The sequence below is a fragment of the Cetorhinus maximus genome, chromosome 1, assembly GCF_964194155.1.
Source record: "Cetorhinus maximus chromosome 1, sCetMax3.hap1.1, whole genome shotgun sequence".
Lineage (NCBI taxonomy): Eukaryota > Metazoa > Chordata > Chondrichthyes > Lamniformes > Cetorhinidae > Cetorhinus > Cetorhinus maximus.
Window position 1 is genome coordinate 134,379,065 of NC_135879.1, and position 26,373 is coordinate 134,405,437.

A 26,373-nucleotide genomic window follows, 5' to 3' on the forward strand; every position below is an offset into this window, starting at 1 on the left:
CCTTAAATATTAGCCATTGGCTATCCACTATCAACCCTTTTGGTAAGGTTCCCTAACCCATCATTGCCAACTCGCGCCTCATACCCTCATAGTTCCCTTTATTTAGATTCAGGATCCTAGTTTCGGATTCAACTTCTTCGCTCTCCATCCTAATGAACAATTCTATCATTTTATGGTTGCTCTTCCCCAAGGGACCCTGCACAACCAGATTGTTAATTAATCCAATACCCAGTCTAGGACAGCCTGCTCTCTAGTTGATTCCTCAACGCATTGGTCTAAAAAAACCATCACATATACCCTCCAGGACAGTATTATTGCTAGTTTGGTTTGTCCAATCTATATGTAGATTACTGTCACCCATGATTACAGTTGTACCCTTATTGCATACATCCCTAATTTCCTGCTTAATGCCTTCCCTTACATCTCCATTACTGTTTGAGGGCCTATGAACAGCCCCCACCAACATTTTCTGCCCCTTGGTGTTTCTTAACTCCACCCAAACAGATTCCAGATCATGATTTTCTGAGCCAATATCCTTCCTCACTATTGCATTGATTTCCTCCTCTACTAACAACGCTATTCCACCTCCTTTCCCTATTCGTCTTTCCTTCCTAAATATTGAATACCCCTGGATGTACAGTTCCCATCCTTGGTCACTCTGCAGTCTCCGTCATTGCAACTGTTTATATCTATTTGTGCTGGTATTTCATCTACCTTATTGCGAATGCTCCGCACATTAAGATACAATGCCTATAGACTTGTCTTTTTAACCTTATTCATCATCTTAGCTTTATTATGCACTATGACCCGATTTGCTTCTTACCCTCATTTTTTCTGCCTTCCACTTTTGCTTCTTACTTTTCTGTCTTTCGTTTCTATCCTTGTTTCCCCCTCCTCTGTCTCCCTGCTCAGGCTCCTGTCCCCCTGCTATTCCAGTTTAAACCCTCCCCGACCGCACTAGCAAACACCCCCTCACCATCCCCCGGCCCCCGAGGACTTCGGTCCCGGTCGTACCCAGATGCAACTCATCTTGTTTGTACTGGTCCCACCTTCCCCAGAACCGGTCTCAATGTCCTAGGAATCTGAATCCCTCCCCTCTGCACCATTTCTTCAGCCACGTATTCATCTGATATATCCTGTTATTTCTATTCTCGCTAGCATGTGGCACTGGTAGTAATCCTGGGATTACTACCTTTGAGGTCCTACTTTTTAAATTTATGTCCTAACTCCCAATGTTCAGCTTGTAGGGCCTCATCCCTTTTTTTTAATCTATGTTGTTGGTACCAACATGCACCACGGCCACTGGCTGTTCAGCCTTCCCCTTCAGAATGTTTTGCAGCCTCTCCGAGATATTTTTGACCCTGGCACCAGGGAGGCAACCTACCATCCTGGAGTCTCTTTTGCGGCTGCAGAAACGCCTGTCTGTTCCCCTTACTATTGAATCCCCTATCACTATAGCCTTGCCACTCTTCTTCTTCCCCTCTTGTGCAGCAGAGCCACCCGTGGTGCCATGGGCTTGGCTCCTGCTGCTTTCCCCTGAGAAGTCATCTCCCCTAACAGGATCCAAAACTGTATATCTGTTAGAGAGGGGGATGGTCACAGGGGACTCCTGTACTACCTGCCTTCCTCTACTCTGACTGGTGGTCACCCATTTCCTTTCTGCCTGTTCAGTTTTTACCTGTGGTGTGACCACCTCACTGAACATGCAGTCCATGATAATCTCAGCATCGCGGATGCCCCATAGTGAATCCACTCACAGCTCCAGCTCCGAAATACAGTTAGCCAGTAGCTGCAGCTGGACACACTTTCTGCACACATGGTCGCCAGGGACACCGGAAGTATCCATGACATCCCACATAGTGCAGGAGGAGCATATCACGGGTGCGAGCTCTGCTGCCATGACTTTCCTTTAGATTAAGCTCATTAGTTACTCCCTTTAAAGAATACTAATTATGCTAGGGGCCTTATTCCACTCCAAATACTCCCACTGCAGTCCAAAGTCCTCACCTTATTTTGTTTAAGCTAATGGACTGCAGCAATTTAATTAGTAGAAAAATTAGAAGTGCTCAACAGATCCTACTTACCAATCAGCTGCCTCCCCTGCGTTGCGTCACTTTTTGAAACGTGGCCGCCTCGCACCGCTTTCAGCCCCGAGTCTCCCCGGAACTCTCGCGCTCTGTCCTCACACCGCTTTCAGCCCCGAGTCTCCCCGGAACTCTCGCGCTCTGTCCTCGCGCTGCTTTCAGCCCCGAGTCCAGCTCTCGCTCTTTTTAAATCTCTGCTCTGGCTCTCAGCTCCTGCTCCTTTTAAATCTTACCAAGGCCGCTGCTCCTCTCGCACTGCCTCCTGGTCCCGCTCTGGGGGACCACCAGCTGTTTTATTTGATCTGCTGCTCTCGCGCTGTTTTATCTGCTCCCTCCTCTCACACTGTTTTACTTAAACTTAATAGGATACTTGATAATTACATAATCCTAATCAGCACTAATTGCTTAAATCATATGAATGGCGCGCATAATATATTTCAACACCAACAGAAATACAACTGAGTAAAACAAAAGAATCCTCGAAAATTAATTTGAAATACATTGTCAAAGGAAGGAGGATAATTGAGGAGAAGGTGTGTGGAAAGTGGAAAAAGACTTAGAAACAAACATGTAATTCTTTGAGAAACTTAAAATTAAAATATGTACTATGCAAGATGTTTATTTCTCTTTGAAAGAGCTATCTAATTAGTGTCTCCCCCATCCAGTGCTCTTTCCCTATAGCCATGCATTTTTTCCTTTTCATGTCTACATCCAAATCCCTTTTGAAAACGGAAGGTAAAATCTGGTAAACTATAACCTTGAGCAAAAAGCAAAAAAAATGAAATAAGATGAAAAATGGCTACACTCGTTTTGCATTTTATACTTTTTACAAGGGCATCAACTACATTCTGGTTCACAGAGAAAATGAAGTTAGCTACGAAGTGCCGATTATAAATTGATGTTTTAACAGCTCTAGATCGAATGTATCAAGGATACTTCAGATAATTAGAGCAGAATTAAGCTGAAGACTTGCCCGAAAATGTTCACAGTTAATTAGTAATATTAAAGAATTGGAAAATAAATTATCTTGCAATGCTTTGTGGGCAAAAAGACAAAAATATAATGTTGGAAATGATGGACTTGTTATTCTCTCGAGTATGGCAGGCAAGCAACTAATAAGAAGAATCAATTTAAGTGCATTTGCCAATAATTCTAAGCTATCACAACTGAGAGAGGGTAGGCTTTCCTCATTAATTCCTCAAAGAAAATTACTTAAAATTCAGAGTTGGTAGGTGATATTAAACTTTGGCTATAAATTAGCTAACTAATAGGAAATCAAGAGTGATAAATCACAAGAAATCCCACTGGGCTGTTGTAATGAACAGAATACCACCAGTGTTAGATCTAAAGTCTTCTCTTGCTAATGTGATTTATAAATAATCTTGTCAATAGCATTAAAGTAGCATATTTATGCTTCTAGCTAATGCAAAATTATGTGGGATGTTTAGAAGAAAGTGCTATTCTCCCAAATTTGCAACTGAGCAGATGGTTCATCAATAGCAATTAATTGAGATATTTAGGCTAGAATATATGCACATTAAAATAGCAAATAAACAGTATGTTGCTCAATTTCAAAATTTATAAATGACACAAAAGTTGCAAGCATAGTAAACAGTGAAGAAGATAGTATGAAAGCAAAATACTGCACATGCTGGAAATCTGAAATAAAAACACACAATGCTAGAAATACTCAATAGGTCAGGCAACATCTGTCTGTGGACAGAAACAAAGTTAGTGCTTCAGGTCGATAACCTTTCATCAGAAGAAGATAATAATAGACTTCAAGACAGTACAAGCAGGCTGATGGAATCGGCGGACATATCTCAAATGAAATTAAATACAGAGAAGTGTGATGTGATACACTTTGGTGAGAAGAATGAAGAGAGAAAACACATACTAAATGGTACAATTTTAAATGGGGTGCAAGAAGTGAGACACTTGCAATTGTGCACAAACCTTTGAAGATGGCAAGATAGGCTAACAAAACAGTTAAAAGAGCACTTGAGGTTTTGGACTTTTAAAATAGTGACATGGAGTACAAAAGCCAGGAGGTTGTTTTAAACTTATCGAAAACACTATTTCTGCCCCAGCTGGAGTATTGTGTCTAATTTAGAAAAGACATGAAGTCTTTGAAGAGGGTACAGGAAAGGTTTCACAGAATAGATCCAGGAATTAGGGATTCCAGTTACGTAGATAGGCTGGAGAAGAAGCAACAACTCTTGGTGTTTTGTTAACCATCTCATCTGCATTACCTTCCTCGAATCTCCTTTTAGAATCTCAGAAGGGTACAGTGCAGAAGGAGGTTATTCAGCCCAATGAGTGCGCAGTTTCTCTATTTACCCATAGTAAGAATAGTAGGCAAAAACAGGTTAATAACAGTCCACATGTGATCCCCCCCACAAATCATGGACTTCTCCAGCACCCAATGTGTCCCTGGAGCTTCAACTTAAGCGCTTGCGTGCACCATTATCTTTTCTGGAGGAAAAGAGTTGTAATACGAACATACAAATGATGAGGGACAGAAAAAGACCCTCTGGTCTATCCATCCAGTTCCACAATCAGAAGACATACGTCCCAATCTCACTCCATACAATCTCCTGAGAAAGGGAAAAAAATTAAAAGATGAGAACTGAGGCCAATTTGGTGGAAAAGTTCTGAAAAATTCCTCTCTGACCCCCTAGGCAATCAAAACTAGTCCAGGAGGCCTGACTTTGGTAATTCTTCCATTACCTACCTTTTGCAAGGGGTGATCACCACCCGAGCTAGAAACCAGTTTAGGTCTCACTTGAAGGAATTAAAAGGGTCAGCATCCACTGCACAAGCTGGCAGCCTGTCCACAGGTCCACTATTCTCTGGGAAAAGAACCACCTCCTGACATCTAATCTAGACCTGGGACAGAATTTTGGCCTTGGCTTGCGGACTCGGAGGGGGTGGTCCACCGACTGCAATATCACACGAGTGCGTGATGATGTCAGGACGCAAGCCTGACGTCATTGCGCATCATTTTACACTCGGTGGGGTTGGGCGCCCGCCAAGCTAAAAATTTTACCCCTGGCGTTAAATAACTAAAAATTGTGACTCCTGGTCCTCCCTATTCTATTTAATTGGAACAAATAGTCAACTCATACACAAGCTATTTTCTTCCCCATGTTATAAACAATCAGATCACCACCAAGTTTATGCTTCACTAAAGTGTAAAATCCCAGCTATGTTGACAACTAAGGTGCTTTAAAGTGGAAATTAGTCTAGTGGCCCTCCTCTGCATGCTTTCCAAAGCCTCAATGTATCCTTGTGAGATGACCAAACCAATGCAGTATTCCAACTGAGATTTGGCCACGGTCACAAGTTCAAAATGGTATGCCTCGTCATATACTCAATTGTCCTATAAATGCACCCTAACACCCTATTCACTTTAACTACCACTTCATGACATCGTTTATGAACCTTTAGGGATCTAGGCACTGGAGCAGCCAGATCCTTTTTTCTCTACCTTCCCTTATGATTTTCCCTGAAGGGTGCATGTAAGTATTTGGTTTGTCCACATGCATTACACTGCATCTTTCTAAACTAATCATCTGTCACTCAAGCCCAATTTCCCCAACAAGTCAATATCTGCTTAAATCAGTCAAACTCACTCTACAATCTTGATATGTGCACAAATTTTAGCATCATACTCAAATGTGCAGTTTGTGGACTTACATCTAAATCAATAAGTAAAAAATAGCAAACCTAGATCAAGCACTGCAGTAATCAAGAGTGAAAAGTCTGAACAGCCTTTCCCAATTGCAAGATATTGAGGGAACATTTAACACCTCAATACCCTGGCAGCAATAAACTAACAATGCAAACCATGGATCAAGCATGGATCTTTCCTGCTCTGTATGGCTTAGCTACTTGTCAGATGAACTCTGAGGCATTGGAGAGCAGTGGTATGTTATTCATTAAAAAAATTCAGGTCGAAAGCACGGAGTTTGTTCACTTCTACGTCATAAGAAGTGTAACCAATCTAACAGTTTTAAAATGCGAGTAATTTAAGATCACAGGGGCCAGTGTTCCAACAAATTAGGGAAGATTTATTAGTCCTTTGAGTACCAAATGCCATTTGCAACTTCTGGAACTTTCACTTTTATTTTGATTGTGTTACCTGCCAATGAAAACAAACCCTTACAGGCAGGCCCTTATATCAGAATCAACTAAGAGGGAACAAAGAATCTGCTCATAACTATTTTGTCAAAAATTGGTCAAATTTCAATAAGCTACATTTACTCAGCCTGGCATTAAAAAATCTATGATTTTCTTGCAAACAGCAATTAAGGATGGACATTAAAACACACAGAATATTTTCCATTACTGATTCTAATATCTAAAAGTATATAAACCAAATAGTTATTTTTGAAGAAGTGGTAATCATCTGAAAAGGTGATGTTTAGCTTTCATGTCACATCCAGAACTGGTTTTGAATGAAATGTATTAATACAGCATTAATCAACACAAGATTCAAATCCCAAGAGTGCATTAACTGGTGGCCAATAGACATTACAAATAAAGACTTGACTGAAATGTTTTTGAGGAGATTGGATTTGGAATTGGAGATTGCAATTGCAGTCAAATCTACATGCTCAGATACAGGCCCTGATTAAGTAATAAGTAAAGAAAAACAGGATAACTGAAATCCCACATCCCAGAAAACAGCTGCAGAGCCGCAAGGCTGAACAGATGTGATTGTAGCTAGGAGGTGATGTGCTAAGTCCATTAGGCTTCTATTTGGCCAAATCAATGCAGAACGCTGCTTGTCTAGTGGTGACTTCCTGGGCTGTTCCAGAAAGAATTTATCATCTCTATTAGAAACTCTTAACTAGAGGTGAGTTTCAATTTCTCCAAGAAATGCAAGTTTTTGAATAGGCATTCAAGAGACGGATGATATTGAAAGGACAACTGTCTTTCAGTGAATAGGAAGATCACAGGATTTTTCATAGTGACGCAACACTGGACATTGGTTACCGGAAAGAATCCACAGTGATCAGCTCTAATCTTGAAACCAAAAACTCCAAAAATAACAAGCTATCTTCAATAGACACAGACGGACATTCTGGTGCAAATAGTGCTTGTAGAATCTAGAATTTACTTATAGTTTATGAGTATAACAAGCGAAATTTTATTTTTATTTGTATGAACATTTTGTTCAACATAAAACAAACCTCAAATCCAAAGCCAACTTTTCTCATTCCCTTGCAACAGGCTGCATTTCTAGATCACAGTGATAACATTCTGCAACACTGCTTCAGCTCAAAGCAGTTAACTATTCAACATGTATAGCAAAAGCTAAGCATTGAGGAATCAAGACTCTTGCTTCACGCCAATGTGGGCTGGAATCTCCTCCTCTTGCAACATTTCCCCTACTTTGCCATAAATCCACTTCGTAACTTAATCCTGGCTCTTGCACATGGACCAAAAGAAATCTATGGAAGGACAATTGTTGGCCAGGGAGCCAGGAGAACTCCTTCCTCTTCGAACAGTGATACGGGATCTTTTATGCCCAATTAAATAACGCCCTGGTTTAATGTCTCATCTAAATGGCAACACCTCTGAAAAGGTCACACTCTCAGTATAGGGCAATGTAGCTAAATCCAGGAGTGGAGCCAGTTTCACCATACTCATCATAATTATGTATGATATACTTGTCATACTGGACTGGAGCAGTGGTGATCCACGACTAAGCCATCTACAATTGGGTCTTCTTGTAAGTATTTGCAAATCTATGCTAGCATAATAGAGAAACAGGGTTCAATAGGGTAAACTCAGAACCAGTTCATAGATATCAGAAACCAAGTTAAAACAGTGCCAGTACAAACGGCCAAGCTGAAATGCAATCTGGCTGCTGTGTTAGCTTAATTCACACCATTACCAGTACAAACTTGGTTTAGGTATCAACACAACGAGAGTCTGGCTTTTGATCACCTTACGTTCATACATATTTGCCTACACAACATTGCGAAAATGAGTCATAATGTTTTAATTACCTCACTACAACACATTTTTTAAAAGTATAAACTCTTATTTAGCACACAAATATGCAGCACAATTAATTTCACCTTCTAGGTATTAACTCTTACCTGGGGATGACGCTTGATAGATTATCTTGTCAACATCCCTCTCGGGTACTGCTGTATGGCAAATTGCCATCATCGTTAAAAACTCACAAATGACTGGTGCTGTGGGCTAAAATGTTAAGTAAATGTTAACAAAGCTCAAGAAAAGAACATGTCAGAGGATTTGCAAAAAAAAACATGCATTTTTACTCAAAAAAATTAAACTGGCTTATAATTGCATGGTTACATACCAGTACAGCACAGAAACAGGTCATGTCCATGTTTATGCTCCACAATAGCCTCCTCCCACCATACTTCATCTAACCCTATCAGCATATCTTTCTATTCCTTTCTTCCTAGCCTACTTCATCTTAAATGAATCTATACGTTATTTGCCTCAACTACTCCATGTGGTGGTAGGTCTGACATTCTAATCACTGAGTAACCATATTTGTTTTTATCTTTGATCAACTTGGACCTCTGTAATGTTTGCAGATGAGCTTAGCCCCAAGTTTTCACAGTGTTACATATACTTGTACAATTGATTTCTATTCACAGTAATTCAACACTAGGAGCTAAAGGAATGATATCCTCAGCAAAGTACAATATATAAAACCAAGATTCCTAACAAGGGAATTAGCTCATGATTTAACTTGACAGGTTCAAATAAAATTCTGTCCAAACATCAAAAACCACAGCAAACATTGTTTTCCAACAGTTACTCATCAGCTGCTTTAAGTGAATGGAGAAAATCCTGCGCTCAATATTCTCATTTTACTTTCAGTGGATTCACAGCACATGGCATCTTACAATGTTTTACTAAATGAAATTATATCACAGTTAAATTACACATGCTTCATAGCTCCCAATATATTTTAAAAATTAAATCCAGTCAAATCATTTGATTATAAGTAACACAAAGTTGGGATATTAATGCATGGAGGAACATTTTGAACTGAAAAAAGTTAATACATTCAACCACAGAGACAAGAGTTTGTCAGAGTTGTTGACGAGAAAGTGTTAAATAAAAACGATTTCAACTAGCGTGCAGTGTTTTTCTTTTTAATATTTTCCTTCTTTTATCTTCCTGGGTCACAGCCCTAATTACAGCCTGTGTCAATGCTCTGGCTGACTAGCCAGGAGTGACTGATGCATATTTTAAAAAATTTTACCCACCCTTCCAGCAACTACACATGCAAAGTAAAATGCAAAAATCTGGATGCTGCTGACTGAGGTGCCTTCCTCCTCCCAAAGCTGCGCGAGAACAGCACCTCGTCATCTAACTCACCATTCAAATTGAACGGTGCAGTTGCTGTACCTATATCATAGATAAACCAAACTCGTCAAAAAACTCATCCATTCCCATTCAAGAATTCTTCTAATAGTGTGGTAAAGCATGATTAGTGCTAAACAACGTCTCTATCACTGAATATTTACTTTTAGATATATGAGGTCTCATCTCTTCAGCTTTAATTATTAAAGGGCTTTTTTTTTCATTTCTGTCTCATATTTCTTTCGTAATCCAACGTTTCTTTCCCTCTCTATTTTGCATTCTGTCCCTGATTTGGCATTCTAACACTGTGCTCTTTAGCCTGCCCTGTTCTCAAAGGTCACAGACGCACTGTAAAGAGCACTATGCTTTTTGGATGGTTGATTGGTAGCAACTTGAAGGCAGAAGCCCATAGAAATTCTATGGGCAAGGGTAATTCTAACAAAAAGCCCACAATCTCCAAAAAATTTAAAGCATGTTAATCATAGATGCAGAGAGTACGTTTCAAATTTATACTAACTTAGCCAGCAAATGATTTGTTTTTCCAGGAGATATGGTTGTTTTGTGAGATAAAGAAACATCACATTGCTCCAATTTAATGAATTCCCATTTGCACTCAGAACCACCAAATGGAACAGCTCAAATAGCCGATCACTCCAGATGTTCATTGCACCACATTAGGTGTATTCTTCTGACCATGGGACATGACTATTATTATGCAATATTTGATACATGTTTTGCAATTGTTGTGACCACAGCTGATGTTAATTGCTGCGCAAACCAAATCCAAGAGGGAAACTTGGCTTACGGGCCACACCCTTATTTTTGTTGTCTTCTGAAAATGAGAAGACGACGTACTGATCTCAGCAGTAAGAGGTCCAGTAACACGTTTGGGATTATTAACAAGAATAAAAGAAAACCTAAGCACACAGGATTGAAGTTACGCAATTAAGGTTAATCTTACAAGACATTCCCCTAAAAACTCTCCACTTGGTCAAACCGACAAGTAAACACCTCCAGGCAACACTACCGTATTCACTACAATTCAGAAATCTGGAGTGCAAAGGGACTCGGGAGTCCTAGTTCAGGATTCTCTTAAGGTTAACTTGCAGGTTGAGTCGGTAGTTAGGAAGGCAAATACAATGTTGGCATTTATTTCGAGAGGACTAGAATATAAAAGCAGGGATGCGCTGCTGAGGCTTTGTAAGGCTCTGGTCAGACCACATTTAGAATATTGTGAGCAATTTTGGGCCCCGTATCTCAGGAAGGGTGTGCTAGCCCTGGAAAGGGTCCAGAGGAGGTTCACGTGAACGATCCCAGGAATGAAAGGCTTAACATATGAGGAACGTTTGAGGACTCTGGGTCTATACTCGATGGAGTTTAGAAGGATGAGGGGGGATCTGATTGACACTTACAGAATACTGAAAGGCCTGGATAGAGTGGATGTGGGGAAGATGTTTCCATTAGTAGGAGAGACTAGGACCCGAGGGCACAGCCTCAGGGTAAAGGGAAGACCTTTTAGAACAGAGATGAGGAGAAACTTCTTTAGCCAGAGAGTGGTGAATCTATGGAATTCATTGCCACAGAAGGCTGTGGAGGCCAGGTCATTGAGTGTATTTAAGACCAAGATAGATAGGTTCTTGATTGGTAAGGGGATCAAAGGTTACAGGGAGAAGGGGGAGAATGGGGTTGAGAAACTTATCAGCCATGATTGAGTGGCGGAGCAGACTCGATGGGCCGAATGGCCTAATTTCTGCTCCTATGTCTTATGGTCTTATGGTATAGATGTTTAACTATAAAATCCAGCAATGCTACACAAGGCAAACTGCTGTAGCTTCAATAAAGGCATACCACATGAACTCTACCTTCATCCACTCTGCGTTGGAATCCACTTCAGAATAAAACTGCTTGTTGCAGCCGAAGACTTTTCTGGCTTGACTGGACGGCTGGTTCAAGCGGCACCTCCCCACAGCCCAGAGCTAACAGCTCAAACAGCTCCAGCTAACTCTCTAGCTAAGTTCTCCACAGTAACTCTAAAATACCTTTTACCTTTCTCATCTCCAGTTCCATTGTTCTTGCACCTCTTTGAAACTCAAATCCTTCCAATATAAAATCTTTTATTTCTCTAACCTGTCTTTGCTTTCAGGTCAATAAAATAGAATGTCATAGAGTTAGAGCTATATAGCACAGAAACAGGCCCTTCAGCCCATCATGTCCATGCCAGCCATCTAGCACTTATCTATTTTAATCCCATTTTCCAGCACTTGGCCCATAGCCCTGTATGCTATGGCGTTTCAAGCGTTCATCGAAATATTCCTTAAATGTTGTCCCCACTACTATTTGCCTATGGAACCCTGCAAGATGCAAACATGTTTCTTGATACTTCTGACCCCGCTGTGATATTTAAACAAACTCTCCACTTATCCAAAATTGCAAACGTTAGATCTAACCTATTTACTTGTACCCCAAACTTAACACACCTATTTTTTTTTAAATGTTTCAAACCCCTCAGACAACCTGACTCCTATCAATCTCTTGCTCAGCTTAACTAAATCACACACAGGCACCGAACCTTCTTTACAGAATAACACAATATTCCCCAAAAATATTTTTAAAAACATCCATTCTCACATAGCTATATTACATAGAATTCATGAGGGTAACAAAATTAATGAACCTGCTGGAAGCTACAACTTCCAGAGTGTAACACGCTCCCATATTAAACAGCGATACCAGTGCTGGAAAGAGACACAGCAAGTGGATGGCAGCTGCCAGTGACAAGCTGCAAGCTTCTATTCAGGCCTTTTGCTTTTTAAACAAGCTCTTCAGTCTGAATTCAGACTGAATTTATGCTCCAAATGGATGATGATACAGAGGAAGGGAGCTGTATTGTGAATGTTTCCTTTTCAAGTGCACACCTTTTAACCTGCTATTTCTATAGTGAACTGTTAGCTGGCAAGTCTATCTTTGCATAAAAAATACTTGCCTGGATCTGGGAATCTCATAACTAATTAGTTGCACAACTTGACAGGATTCTGTATCAAGCAGGAACCATAGACAAGTTTGAGCACAGAAAAAGGCCTTTCAGCCCATCCTGTGTGCACCGGCTGAAAAATAAAAAAACTAGCTGCCCATTGTAATCCCATCTTCCAGCACCCGGTCCGTAGCCTTGCAGTTCACAGCACCTTAGGTGCAGATCCAGGTGCCTTTTAAATGAGTTGAGGGTTTCTGCCTCCACCACCAAATCAGGCAGGGAATTCCAAACACCCACAAAGATGTATATCTTTTTATTTACATGTTACATGTTCTTTGGTAGTCTCATTGGATCGATGATGACTTGCTGCCACTCTGGTTCGAAGGGGCCCAAGTTGGCTGATAAGCCCACTGCGTAATCTGCAGACTCTGCCACATGCGAGGCAGTTGGTGCTTGAAGGGTCGTGCAGAGGTATGTGTGCTCTGACGCCTCAACTTCCCCTCTGCGTGCTCCCAACAAAGTCCCTCATTGTGTTCGATGCCGTCCCAAATTAACCTTCTCCATTTGGTTGGTCACAAACCAGGGGTTCTCATGAGTTGGTGGCAATATTTGATCTCTTCAGGGATGCCTTGAGGGCATCTCTAAAATGTTTCTCTCTGCTGGGAGTCTCCTGCCGAGACCAAATTCAGAGTACGACAGTTGCTTTGGGAGCCTGGTGTTGGGCATAGAGATGACATGCCCTGCCCAGCAGAGTTGGTTTTGAATGATTAGCACTTCAATGCCGGGAATGTTGGCTTGGGAGAAGACGATGCTGTTGGACTACCTTTTCTGCCACCGGATTGTCATAGAATGTATTACAAGGTTGGTCAACATCACTGAAAAAAAAACTACCGCATATAGGAAGCTAGTTGCTTTTTCAGGATTCAAATGTTCCTCATGATCCATGTTCCCCTCTACAGCATTGCTAGAAATGAAATGAATTATGCCCACTACAGTTTGTTATTACATACGGTCAGTAGCAAGCAATGGATCTCAAAGCTAAATAAAGGTTTTGTTTACTGGGCAGCCATTGCAATTCCACATTGAACTACCCTTCAAACAAACAACTTCCAGGTCAAATCGAACAATCTGGGAATTACTATTGATGCCAAGTTCCGTTCCAGTGCTGATATATAAAGTTTAAAGGGAATGAGGAATAAGAAAAGTTCAAGAAGTTCAAACTCCTCAGTCAAAGTTAAAGAAGGAACTTTCCTTTATGGAAGTTTTTACAATATTAAACCGAATACATCAAGAAAACCTGGAATGCTGGTTCAAAACATAAAAATAGAGTAAAGGATATGAATTTAAAGTTTTTTTAATTCAATCACAGAATGTGGGCTTCTCTGGCTGGGCCAACATTTATTGCCAATCCCCAATTGCCCTCAAGGTGGTGGTGGGCTGTCTTCTTGAACCGCTGCAGTCCATGTGGTTAGGTACACCCACAGTGCTGTTAGGGAGTTCCAGGATTTTGACCCAGAAGCAGTGAAGGAATGGTGATATATTTCCAACTCAGGATGGTGAGTGACTTGGAGGGGAACTTCCAGGTGGTGGGGTTCCCATTTGTCTGCTGCCCTTGTCCTTCTAGGTGGTAGTGGTCATGGGATTGGAAGGTGCTGTCTAAGGAGCCTTGGTGAATTCTTGCTGTGCATCTTGTAGATGGTGCGCACTGCTGCTATGGTGCGTTGGTGGTGGAGGGAGTGAATGGAGTGGATGTGGTGCCAATCAAGCGGACTGCTTTGCCCTGGACGGTGTCCAGCTTCTTCAGTGTTGTAGGAGCAGCACTCATCCAGGCAAGTGGGGAGTATTCCATCACATTCCTGACTTGTGCCTTGTAGATGGTGGGCAGGCTTTGGGGAGTCAGGTGGTGAATTGCTCGTCATACGATTCCTAGCCTCTGACCTGCTCTTGTAGCCACAGTATTTATATGGCTAGTCCAGTTCAGTTTCTGGTCAATGATAACCCTCAGGATGTTGATAGTGGGGGATTCAGCAATGGTAATGCCACTGAACATCAAGGGACGATGGTTGGATTCTCTCTTGTTGGAGATGGTCATTGCCTGACATTTGTGTAGCGTGAATGTTACTTGCCACTTGTCAGCCCAAGCCTGGATATTGTCCAGGACTTGCTGCATTTGGACATGGACTGCTTCAGTATCTGAGTCGTCGAGAATGGTGATTGTACAATGTTCAGCATCAGCGAACATCCCCACTTCTAATCTTATGATGGAAGGTCATTGATGAAGCAGCTGAAGATGCTTGGGCCTAGGACACTATCCTGTGGAACTCCTGCAGTGATGTTCTGGAACTGAGATGACTGACCTCCAACAACCACAACCATCTTCCTTTGTGCTAGGTATGACTGCAACCAGCGGAGAGTTTTACCCCCAATTCCCATTGACTCAAGTTTTGCTAGGGCTCACACTCGGTCAAATGATGCATTGATGTCAACGGCAGTCACTCTCACCTCACCTTGGGAGTTCAGCTCTTTTGTTCATATTTGAACCAAGGCTGTAATGAGGTCAGGAGCTGAGTGGCCCTGGCGGAACCCAAACAGGGCATCAGTGAGCAGGTTATTGCTAAGCAAGTGCTGCTTGATAGCACTGTTGATGACCCCTTCCATTACTTTACTGATGATCGAGAGTAGACGGATGGGGCGGTAATTGGCTGGGTTGGATTTGTCCTGCTTTTTGTGTACAGGACATACCTGGGCAATTTTCCACATAGCCAGGTAGATGCCAGTGTTGTAGCTGTACTGGAACAGCTTGGCTAGGGGCGTGGCAAGTTCTGGAGCACAAGTCTTCAGTACTATTGCCGGAATATCGTCAGGACCCATAGCCTTTGCAATATCCATGCCTTCAGCTGTTTCTTGATATCACGTGGAGTGAGTTGAATTGGCTGAAGGCTGGCATCTTGTGATGCTGGGAACCTCCGGAGGAGGCTGGGATGGATCACCCACTTGGCACTTCTGGCTGAAGATTATTGCGAATGTTTCAGCCTTATCTTTTGCACTGATGTGCTGGGCTCCTCCATCATTTGAGGATGGAGATATTTGTGGAGCCACCTCCTCCAGTGAGTTGTTTAATTGTCCACCACTACCTTTCACGACTGGATGTGGCAGGACTGCAGAACTTAGATCTGATCCGTTGGTTGTGGGATCACTTAGCTCTGTCTATCACTTGCTGCTTATGCTGTTTGGCACGCAAGTAGTCCTGATTATAGCTTCACCAGGTTGACACCTCATTTTTAGGTATGCCTGGTCTGCTCCTGGCATGCCCTCCTGCACTGTTCTTTGAACCAGTGTTGATCCCCTGGCTTGATGGTAATGGTAGAGTGAGGGATATGCCAGACCATGGGGTTACAGATTGTGTTTGAGTACAATTCTGCTGCTGATGGCCCACAGCACCTCATGGATGCCCAGTCTTGAGTTGCTAGATCTGTTCGAAATCTATCTCATTTAGCACGGTGTTAGTGCCACACAACACAATGGAGGGTATCCCCAATGTGAAGGCAGAACTTTGTCTCCACAATAACTGTGCGGTGGTCATGGAGAGATGTATCTGTGTCATGGACAGATTCATCAATGGCAGGCAGGTTGGTGAGGATGAGGTCAAGTATGTTTTTCCCTCTTGATGGTTCCCTCACCACCTGCTGCAGACCCAGTCTAGCAGCTATGTCCTTTAGGACTCGGCCAGCTCGGTCAGTAGTGGTGCTACCGAGCCACTCTCGGTGACTGAAGTCTCCCACCCAGAGTACATTCTGCACCCTTACCACCCTCAGTGCTTCCTCCAAGTGGTGTTCAACATGGAGGGGCACTGATTCATCAGCTGAGGGAGGGCGGTATGTGGTAATCAGCTGGAGGTTTCCTTGCCCATGATGTTTGGTCTGATGCCATGAGACTTCATGGGGTCTGGAGTCGATGTTGAGGACTCCCAGGGCAACTCCCTCCTGACTGTCTACCACTGTGCCACTACCTCTGCTGGGTGGGACTGGAGTGGTGATGGTGGTGTCTGGGACATTATCTGTAAGGTGTGATCCCATGAGGATGACTATGTCAGGCTGTTGCTTGACTAGTCTGTGAGACAGCTCTCCCAATTATGGCACTAGCCGCCAGATGTTAGTAAGGAGGACTTTGCAGGACCGACAGGGCTGCGATTGCCGTTGTCGTTTCCGGTGCTTAGGTCGATGCCGGGTGGTCTGTCCGGTTTCATTCCTTTTTTGTGTCTTTGTAGCGGTTTGTTACAATTGTGTGACTTGCTAGGCCAGTTCAGAGGGCATTTAAGAGTCAACCACATTGCTGTGAGTCTGGAGTTACATGTAGGCCAGACCAGGTAAGGACAGCAGATTTCCTTACCTAAAGGACATTAGTGAACCAGATGAGTTTTTACAACAATCGACAATGGTTTCATGGTCACCATTAGACTTTTAATTCCAGATTTTTATTGAATTCAAATTCCACCATCTGCCAGGTCTGCAGAGCATTACCCTGGGTCTCTGGACTAGTCCAGCGACAATACGCCAGCACCTGCCCCTGCATATTTCTCCTTTTGAGGGCTACTTTGCATGGTATCAATATCAACTACATATTTATAAATCAAAATCATGCAGCAATATCTTCCTGAACACAGGGTATCCAAAGCTATGTTCCAAAGTTGGTTTCCCCAATGTCCTCAATGTAGGGGCATATAAGGTTAAATTAGACTTTTTTGCAAATGTCCTTGAAATGCATTTCTGTATTCAGTTAGCCTTAATTTATATTTTAGTTAAAAGGTACTTAGGAAAGATGAGGCAGCCTAGCAGCAATTTGCCGCCTAAGCTGCTCAGCCACCCAGCAATCCGGAAGTTCCCGTGTGGGCCATGCAGAAGCCATTTGTTCTAAGATGTCACAGGTGCATGGCCACGTAACAAAATTTGAAGGGCCTGTGCACTTAAATAGAATGGCTGTGCACTACAAAAAATAAATTAGAGATTATGTTGCCTGGCCGTACATCATGCATTGTCTCACAGACAAGGAAACCATTGAATATCAGCCAAGGCATAGTTAAAAACAATTTTTCCCTGGAAATCTATTTCCAATCTTACATTTGTTGCTGTGTTGTATAAAAATAGTTGACATCAAGTTTTCATTTTAGTTTATAGCCAAACTCAATTTTGCATACAGCTCCACTAGAAGGTACAACAGCAGCCATGAGATCAGAGCACTGAATTATAAACAACAAATTAATCCAAACCAAAATTGGCTCTGTGTCTCAGGCTCTTCCAATAGAAGAGGTTCAATGAGCTTAACTGGACTGCTGGACGGATATCAAGTTCTTCTTTATCACTTATATTACCTGCAGGCTGACTAAGCAGGAAGGGTATTGTCATTCGTCAAGATACTACAAAGCTAATCCATTACACCCTTTCAAGCAAGGCTCATGGAGCAGGTGCTCATCTCTGTTCAGGGATGAAGGGACGTTCTCATAATAAATGATATGGAGCAGGATATTCAACCATCACTGTGCAATTTTATTAAATTTACTTGACGGTATGTTCAAATATACATGAAACTATAGACTTTAAGATGCTAATTTCCAAAAAAGCAAATAAAAATAAATAATGCATTACTCACATGGTTGCCTTGAAGATTTTCCAATAGAGAAGGATCTTGAAATATACTTTCTCCATTCGATGATTCACCTTTCCTTGAATGAACAAAATAAAGTGAAACCTATGGGATATGTTTCATCAGTTCACATCATCTGTATATTTTAAAAAGTACAAATTACGTGCAGTAAAAATCTTTGAATAGCAAGACACAATGTCCTGAGGAAGCAGTATCATACATACAAAACCCGTTGCAGTTACATTTAGTGCTTTCTGACAAGATGATTTTACTGTCTGAATATCTGCTCCAATAACTACTATAATTCACTTTCAAGAAACTCAATACTGCATAATGAACTATAAACCAAATCTGAAGGGTTTTTTTTACTGCAGGTCTAGACCGAAGAACATTTCCGAAAGGCAAAATTGAAGTGTTTGTGCAATTAACGAGAGGCTTTAAAAAATTTATGACATAGTTCGTATTCACTTCAAGGTTACACAAAAGTTTTGAGGGCCTCTTGTCTATTGCACTTGAAATGCAGAAAACTAAGTTAACTGGCAGTACTCAGATCTCCACAATATAGGTGGCAGTGAACCTTTATTGAAAAAAAAGTCATCTACTGTCGCGTATGGATTTCTCTCTTTGCTATAGAATTAATTCTCAACCTTTTTCTTAAACATTATTCTGAATCCAACAGGAGAAATGAGACTCTCTTGTTCCTATGTTGTAAAAATGTCTTAATCCTAAACCCATTCAGTTCTCTAAACATAAATAAGCTCCAAAAGCTTGACCATATGAACATAAAGGAGAATTCCAACAGCAAGTTAATACTGAAAACTGAGAACTTGGGGAGAAGTTGGTGAAAAAAGAAACTATGCACTTCAAGAATAAATATCATGGAAAGGATGAGGAAGAGCAGACCTAAAAAGGAAACTAATCTAACTTTTTTTTTTAACCCATCACATACATCTAGATAATACTTGAGTGAGTAATATCAAAAATGGAGCTGGATAGTAAGGTCAGCTTAATGTGCTAACATCCATCTTCCTAAGCAAACCAATCTAAACGTCATGCTTAGAGAAAGCATAGGGGCTACTGCATGCTTTAAAGGTAAAAAGCAAATCTTTTGATGATCACAGCAAAAACTGAATATACTTTTAACCCACGATTCCTGATCAACTGTAGTAAAGCAAAGCATTCTTTTACATTTCTGGAAACTAAAATTTTTATTACCAGAATAAACTGTTGCCTAGAATGAGTCAAATTCCTGATCATGTCCATCAGACACACAAGGGTTCCTAATACAAGAGAATGCAAAAACTTTCTTCGACTCCTGAGGAATCAATGATAGGGAAATAGTTTGGTATTCTAAAACTTTAGTAATCCAGAGGCCTAGAGTAAAATTCAGAGAATGAGAGTCTCAAACTCCACCATAGCAGTTCAAAAATTTTAATCTAGTTTTAAAAATCTGGAAATAAAAAGCTGGTACCAGTAAAACGTAACTACAAAGCTGTCAGTTATTGTATAAACATTTGTTCTGCTTCAAACTAGTAGAACAGCAAGGCAATTGCTAGTTTTTAAAAATATGTTATTGGGATATGGACAACACTGGCAAAGCCACGTTTATTTCCCATCCCCAGTTGCCCTAAAGGTGGTGGTAGGCCTCGAGCTTGAACTATCGCGACTCTCATGGTGATATTGCTCTCATAAGTCTTTGGTAGCTGATTCTAGGACATTGATACTACAAAGGAACAGCAATATACATCCAAGTCAGAAAAGTAGAGAGAGGTAATAGAGTTCCCATGACAGTGCTGCTCTCATCTTTCTGAGCAGTAGAGGTTAAAGATGACAGAGATATTGTTGAAATAAACTTAGTGATTTGCTGCAACGTATCCTGCTGATTGTATTTATTGCAGCCGCAGTGCTCTGGTGATGAAGGGGTTGATATGGACTTCAGTGACAAGAGTCACCAATCAGGGTAATGCCCTGCCCTGGATGATGAGTACTGTTGTGGCTGGACCCATTTAGACAAATGTTCAGCTTTCTATCAGATCTCTGATTGCAGCCCTGTAGATGGTGCAGCGGCTTTGAAGGGTCAGGAGTTCCCATAGTACACAGTCTCTGCCCGGTCTTTGTACTCATTCTATCGATATGACTGGCCCAGTTCAGCTCCTAGCCAATGGTGATGCCATGGTAGTGATGCCTCTGAAGAATATGGGGAGCTAACTTGGTTTTTTCATGTTAGAAGTGGTATTAATTGATACCTATCCACTTGTCAGCTCAAACCTGGCTGTCGTTTGTGTTTTGCTTTAGGTTGACAAGGCTTTTTGGTGCATGGAGATGAACACTCCAAGCAGTTCTTATGATGGAGGGTGAAGTGGGGGTGAGTGGCATGAGGTGGTGCAGGAAAGAATTTAAGAGCTGAAGGAGGCAATGTCGCTGATGCTTCTTTGATGCCCTAGGGCTGTGCTAATTGGCTTCAACCACCATCCATTTTCCTTTGTTTCAAATATGACTCCAACCACTGGCCGGCCTTCCCTTTCTCCTTGAAACTTCAATTTTGCTAAAGCTCCTTAGCTTGTTTGTTAAAAGCTTATTTATTTAAAAATCAACTTGCATTGCAACCAAGGGCCGAACTATTTTTTTCATTCATTCAGGGGATGAGGACTTCGCTGGCTAGGCCAGCATTTATTGCCCATTCCTATTTTCCCTTGAGGTGGTGCTGGTGAGCTGCCTTCTTGAACCGCAGCAGTCCATGTAGTGTAGGTACACCCAGTGCTGTTAGGTAGTGAGTTCCAGGATTTTGACCCAGCAACAGTGAAGGAACGCCATATATTTCCAAGTCAGGATGATGAGTGACTTGGAGGGGAACTTCCAGGTGGTGGTGTTCCCATGTGTCTGCTGTCTTCATCCTTCTCGATGGTAGTGGTCGTGGGCTTGGAAGGTGCTGTCCAAGGAGTCTTGGTGAATTCCTGCAGTGCATCTTACAGATGGTACACACTGCAGCTCTGGTGCGATAGTGGTGGAGGGAGTGAATATTTGTGGATGTGGTACAAATCAAGCGGGCTGCTTTGTCCTGGGTGGTGTCAAGCCTCTAGTGTGTTGTTGTTGGAGCTGCACTCACCCAGGCAAGTGGAGAGTATTCCATCACACTCCTGACTTGTGCCTTGTAGATGGTGGACAGGCTTTGGGGAGTCAGGAGATGAGTTAATCGACGCAAGATTCCTAATCTCTGACCTGCTCTTGTAGACACAGTATTTATAGGGCTAGTCCAGTTCAGTTTCTGGTCAATGCTAACCTCCAGGGTGTTGATAGTGGGGGACTCAGCAATGGTAATCCATTGAACATCAAGGGCTGATAATTAGATTCTCTCTGGTTGGAGATGGTCATTGCCTGACACTTGTGTGGCGTGAATGTTATTTGTCACTTGTCAGCCCAAGATATTGTCCAAGTTTTGTTGCATTTGGACATGGACTGCTTCAGTATCTGAGGAGTCGCAAATGGTGCTGAACATTGTGCAATCATCAGCAAACATCCCCAGTTCTGACCTTATGATGGAAGGAAGGTCATTGATGAAGCAACTGAAGATGGATGGGCCGAGGACACTGCCCTGAGGAACTCCTGCAGTGATGTCCTGGAGCTGAGATGACTGACCTCCAACAACCACAACCATCTTACTTTGTGCTAGATATGACTCCAACCAGTGGAAAATTGCCCCCTGATTCCCCATTGACTCCAGTTTTGTTAGGGCTCCTTGATGTCACACTCTCAGTCAAATGCAGCCTTGATGTCAAAGGCAGTTACTCTCACCTCAAAGAACAAAGAACAAAGAAAAGTACAACACAGGAACAGGCCCTTCGGCCCTCCAAGCCTGCGCCGATCATATTGCCCGTCAAACTAAAACATTTTGCACTTCCGAGGTCCGTATCCCTCTATTCCCATCCTATTCATGTATTTGTCAAGCTGCCTCTTAAACACCACTATCCTACCTGCTTCCACCACCTCCACTGTCAGCGAATTCCAGACACTCACTACCCTCTGCATAAAAAACTTGCCCCGTACATCTCCTCTAAAGTTTTCTCCTCTCACCTTAAATCTATATCCCCTAGTAATTGACTCTTCCACCCTGGGAAAAAGCTTCCGACTATCTACTCTGTCCATGCCACTCATAATTTTGTAAACTTCTATCGAGTCGCCCCTCAATCTCCGTCGCTCTAGTGAGAATAATCCGAGTTTCTCCAACCTCTCCTCATAGCTAAAAACCTCCAGACCAGGCAGCATCCTGGTAAACCTCCTCTGCACCCTCTCCAACACCTCCATATCCTTCTGGTAATGTGGTGGCCAGAATTGCACGCAATATTCCAAGTGTGGCCTAACCAAGGTTCTATACAACTGCAGCATGACTTCCCAGCTTTTATACTCAATACCCCTACCAATGAAGGCAAGCATGCCATATGCCTTCCTGACTACCTTACCCACCTGCGTTGCCACTTTGTGACATGTGGTCCTGTACACCCAGATCCCTCTGCCCGTCGATGCACTTAAGGGTTCTGCCAATTACTGTATAATTCCTACCTGTATTAGACCTTCCAAAATGCATTATCTCGCATTTGTCCGGATTAAACTCCATCTGCCATTTCTCCGCCCAAGTCTCCAACTTATCTATATCCCGCTGTATCCTTTGACAATCCTCTTCACTATCTCCAACCTTAGTGTCGTTTGCAAACTTACTAATTAGCCCAGTTACATTTTCCTCCAAATCATTTATATATACTACAAACAGCAAAGGTCCCAGCACTGATCCCTGCGGAACACCACTTGTCACAGCTCCGCATTCAGAAAAGCACCCTTCCACTGCTACCCTCTGTCTTCTATGACCAAGCCAATTCTGTATCCACCTTGCCAGCTCACCTCTGATCCCCTGCGACTTTACCTTCTGTACCAGTCTGTCATGAGGGACCTTGCCAAAGGCCTTACTGAAATCCATGTAGATAACATCCACTGCCCTTCATCATCGATCATCTTTGTCACTTCCTCGAAAAACTCGATCAAGTTAGTGAGACACAACCTCCCCTTCACAAAACCGTGCTGCCTCTCACTAATACGCCCATTTGCTTCCAAATGTTAGTAAATCCTGTCACGAAGAATCTTCTCCAATAATTTCCCTACCACTGACGTAAGGCTCACCAGCAGTGCAACTCCCCCACCTCTTCTACATCCCTCTCTATCCTGCCTGAAACATCTAAGTAATTTCCTGTATTGTCCCTGCTACTCTTCTTAAACAATGGAACAACATTGGCCATTCTCTAGTCCTCTGGGGCTTCACCCGCAGCCAGTGAGGATACAAAGATTTCTGTCAAGGCCCCAGCAATCTCCTCCCTTGCCTCCCTCAGTACTCTGGGGTAGATCCCATCTGGCCCTGGGGACTTATCCACCTTAATATTCTTCAAGATGCCTAACACCTCCTCTTTTTTGATCTCAACATGATCCAGGCTATCTACACACTCTTCCCTAGATAAATCGACCGCTAAGTCCTTCTCTTTGGTGAATACTAATGAGAAGTACTCATTTAGTATCTCTTCCATTTCTTCTGGCTCCACATACAGATTCCCACCTCTGTCCCTGAATGAGCCTACCCTTTCCCTGGCTACCCTCTTGCTTTTTACATATGTATAAAAGGCCTTGGGATTTTCCTTAATCCTGGTTGCCAATGACTTTTCATGACCCCTTTTAGCCCTCCTGACTCCTTGCTTAAGTTTCTTCCTACTTTCTTTATATTCTCCATGGGCTTCATCTGTTCCCAGCCTTCTAGACCTTACGAATGCTTCCCTTTTCTTTTTGACTAATCTCACAATATCCTTCGTTATCCAAGGTTCCTGAAACTTGCCATACTTATCCTTCATCCTAGCAGGAACATGCCGGACCTGAATTCTTATCAACTGACGTTTGAAAGCCCCCCCACATGTGAGTTGTTGATTTGCCCTCAAACATCCGCCTCCAGTCTAGATTCCTCAGTTCCTGCCTAATATTGTTATAATTAGCCTTCCACCAATTAAGCACCTTAACCCAAGGACTCCTGTTATCCTTATCCACCAATACCTTGAAACTTACTGAATTATGGTCATTTTTCCCGAAATGGTCCCCTACTGAAACTTTGACCACCTGGCCGGATTCATTCCCTAATACCAAGTCCAGTATTGCCCCTTCCCTAGTTGGACTATCTTCATATTGTCTCAGGAAGCCCTCCTGGATGCACCTTACAAATTCTGCACCATCCAAACCCCTAGCACTAAGTGATTCCCAGTCAATATAGGGAAAGTTAAAATCACCCACCTCAACAACCTTATTGCTTTTACATCTGCCTACATAACTGTTCCTCAATCTCCCGCCAGCAATTGGGAGGCCTATAGTAAACCCTCAACATTGTGACTGCACCCTTCCTATTCCAGAGCTCTACTCATATTGCCTCGCTGCATGAGCCCTCCGAGGTGTCCTCCTGTCGTACAGCTGTGATATTCTCCTTAACCAGCAGTGCAACTCCCCCACCTCTTCTACATCCCTCTCTATCCTGCCTGAAACATCTAAGTCCTGGAATGTTTATCTGCTAATCCTGTCCATCCTTCAACCAAGTCTCTGTAATGGCAATGCAATGCTAATCCAAGCTCTAAGCTCATCTGCCTTGCCTGTTATACTTCTCGCATTGAAACAAATGCATTTCAGACACCCAGTCCCACTGTGTTCAGTAATTTCTCCCTGCCTGCTCTTCCTCTTAGTCCTACTGGCCATATTCACTAGTTCCCAGTCATTTATTTCACCTGCTGACCTATTGCTCTGGTTTCCACCCCCCTGCCATACTAGTTTAAACCCTCCCAAGTGACACTAGCAAACCTCAGAGCCAGGATATTGGTGCCCCTCCAGTTTAGATGCAACCTGTCCTTCTTGTACAGGTCCCACCTGCCCCGGAAGAGATCCCAATGATCCAGATATCAGAAACCCTCCCTCCTACACCATCTGTTCAGCCACGAGTGTTTAGCTGCACTATCTTCCTATTTCTAGCCTCACTGGCACGTGGCACAGGGAGTCATCCTGAGATTACAACCCTAGAGGTCCTGTTTTTTAACTTTCTGCCTAACTCCCTGAACTCCCGCTGCAGGACCTCGTCACTCTTCCTGCCTATGTCGTTAGTACCAATGTGTACCATGACCTCTGGCAGTTCTCCCTCCCCCTTCAGAATGTCCCGTACCCGATCAGAGACATCCTGGATCCTGGCACCAGGGAGGCAACATACCATCCTGGTGTCTCTTTCACGACCACAGAAGCGCCTATCTGAGCCCCTGACTATAGAGTCCCCTATGTCAATTGCTCTTGTGCTTTGACCCCCCCTGCTGAACAACAGAGCCAGCCGTGGTGCTACTGCTGTTGTTTTCCCCTGATAGGCCATCCCCAACAGTATCCAAAACGGTATACCTGTTAGAGAGGGGGACAGCCACAGGGGATTTCTGCACTGACTGCCAGCCCCTTCTAGCAGTCACCCAAATATCTGTCTGTACCTTGGGTGCGACCACGTCTGCAAAACTCCTGTCTATGACGCTTTCTGCCACCTGAATACTCCTAAGTGCATCCAACTGCTGCTCCAACCGATCCATGCGGTCTGTGAGGAGCTGCAATTGGATACACTTCCTGCAGATGTAGTTGTCCTCACCTTGGGAGTTCAGCTCTTTTGTCCATGTTTGAACCAAGGTTGTAATGAGGTCAGGAGCTGGGTGACACTGGGTGTCAGTGAGCAGGCCATTGCTAATTAAGCACTGCTTGATAGCACTGTTGATGACCCCCTTCCATTACTTTACTGATGATCGAAAGTAGACTGATGGGGCGGTAATTGGCCGGGTTGGATTCGTCCTGCCTCTTGTGTACAGGACATACCTGGGCAATTTTTCACTTAGCCAGGCAGATGCGAGTTTTCTAGCTATACTCCAACAGCTTGGCTAGGGACAGCACAAACTATAATGGGGAACAAGGAAATGGCAGGGATATTAAAAAATGCTTAATGTCTGTCTTCACAATAGAAGACAAAAAAATACCAAAAATACAAGAGGATCAAAGGTCTAATGAGTGAGGAAATTAAAGTAATTAATAGTAAGAAAAAGTATTGGAGAAATTAATTGGGGACTGAAAGTCAACAAATTCCCTGGGTCTGATGGCCTACAACCTGGTTTTAAAAGAGGTGGTTTCAGAGATAATGGGTGCGCCGATTGTGATCTTCTAAACTTCTCTAGATTCTAAAACGGATTGGAAGGCAATGAACATAACACTGCTATTCAAGAAAGGAGATAT

General features: G+C 42.7%; 1 protein-coding gene and 1 long non-coding RNA gene across 7 annotated transcripts in view; both read right to left on the bottom strand.

The window, feature by feature from the left end:
• The window catches only part of LOC144683762 (uncharacterized), a 1,025,508-nt gene that overhangs the window by 758,672 nt on the left and 240,463 nt on the right, over window positions 1-26,373 (bottom strand). The gene's annotated exons all lie outside the window — the stretch shown is intronic.
• The window catches only part of atp8a1 (ATPase phospholipid transporting 8A1), a 488,126-nt gene that overhangs the window by 262,259 nt on the left and 199,494 nt on the right, over window positions 1-26,373 (bottom strand). For all 6 annotated transcript variants that reach the window (XR_013577307.1, XM_078546849.1, XM_078546831.1 and 3 more), the window contains 2 exons: window positions 18,064-18,136; window positions 8,198-8,303 (listed from right to left, as the gene is read on the bottom strand). Coding sequence is in view for 5 of the 6 variants with exons in the window: in XM_078546849.1 (XP_078402975.1) it covers window positions 8,198-8,303; window positions 18,064-18,136 (179 nt within the window). In the remaining variant the exon portion in view is untranslated. The remainder of the gene's footprint in view (window positions 1-8,197; window positions 8,304-18,063; window positions 18,137-26,373) is intronic.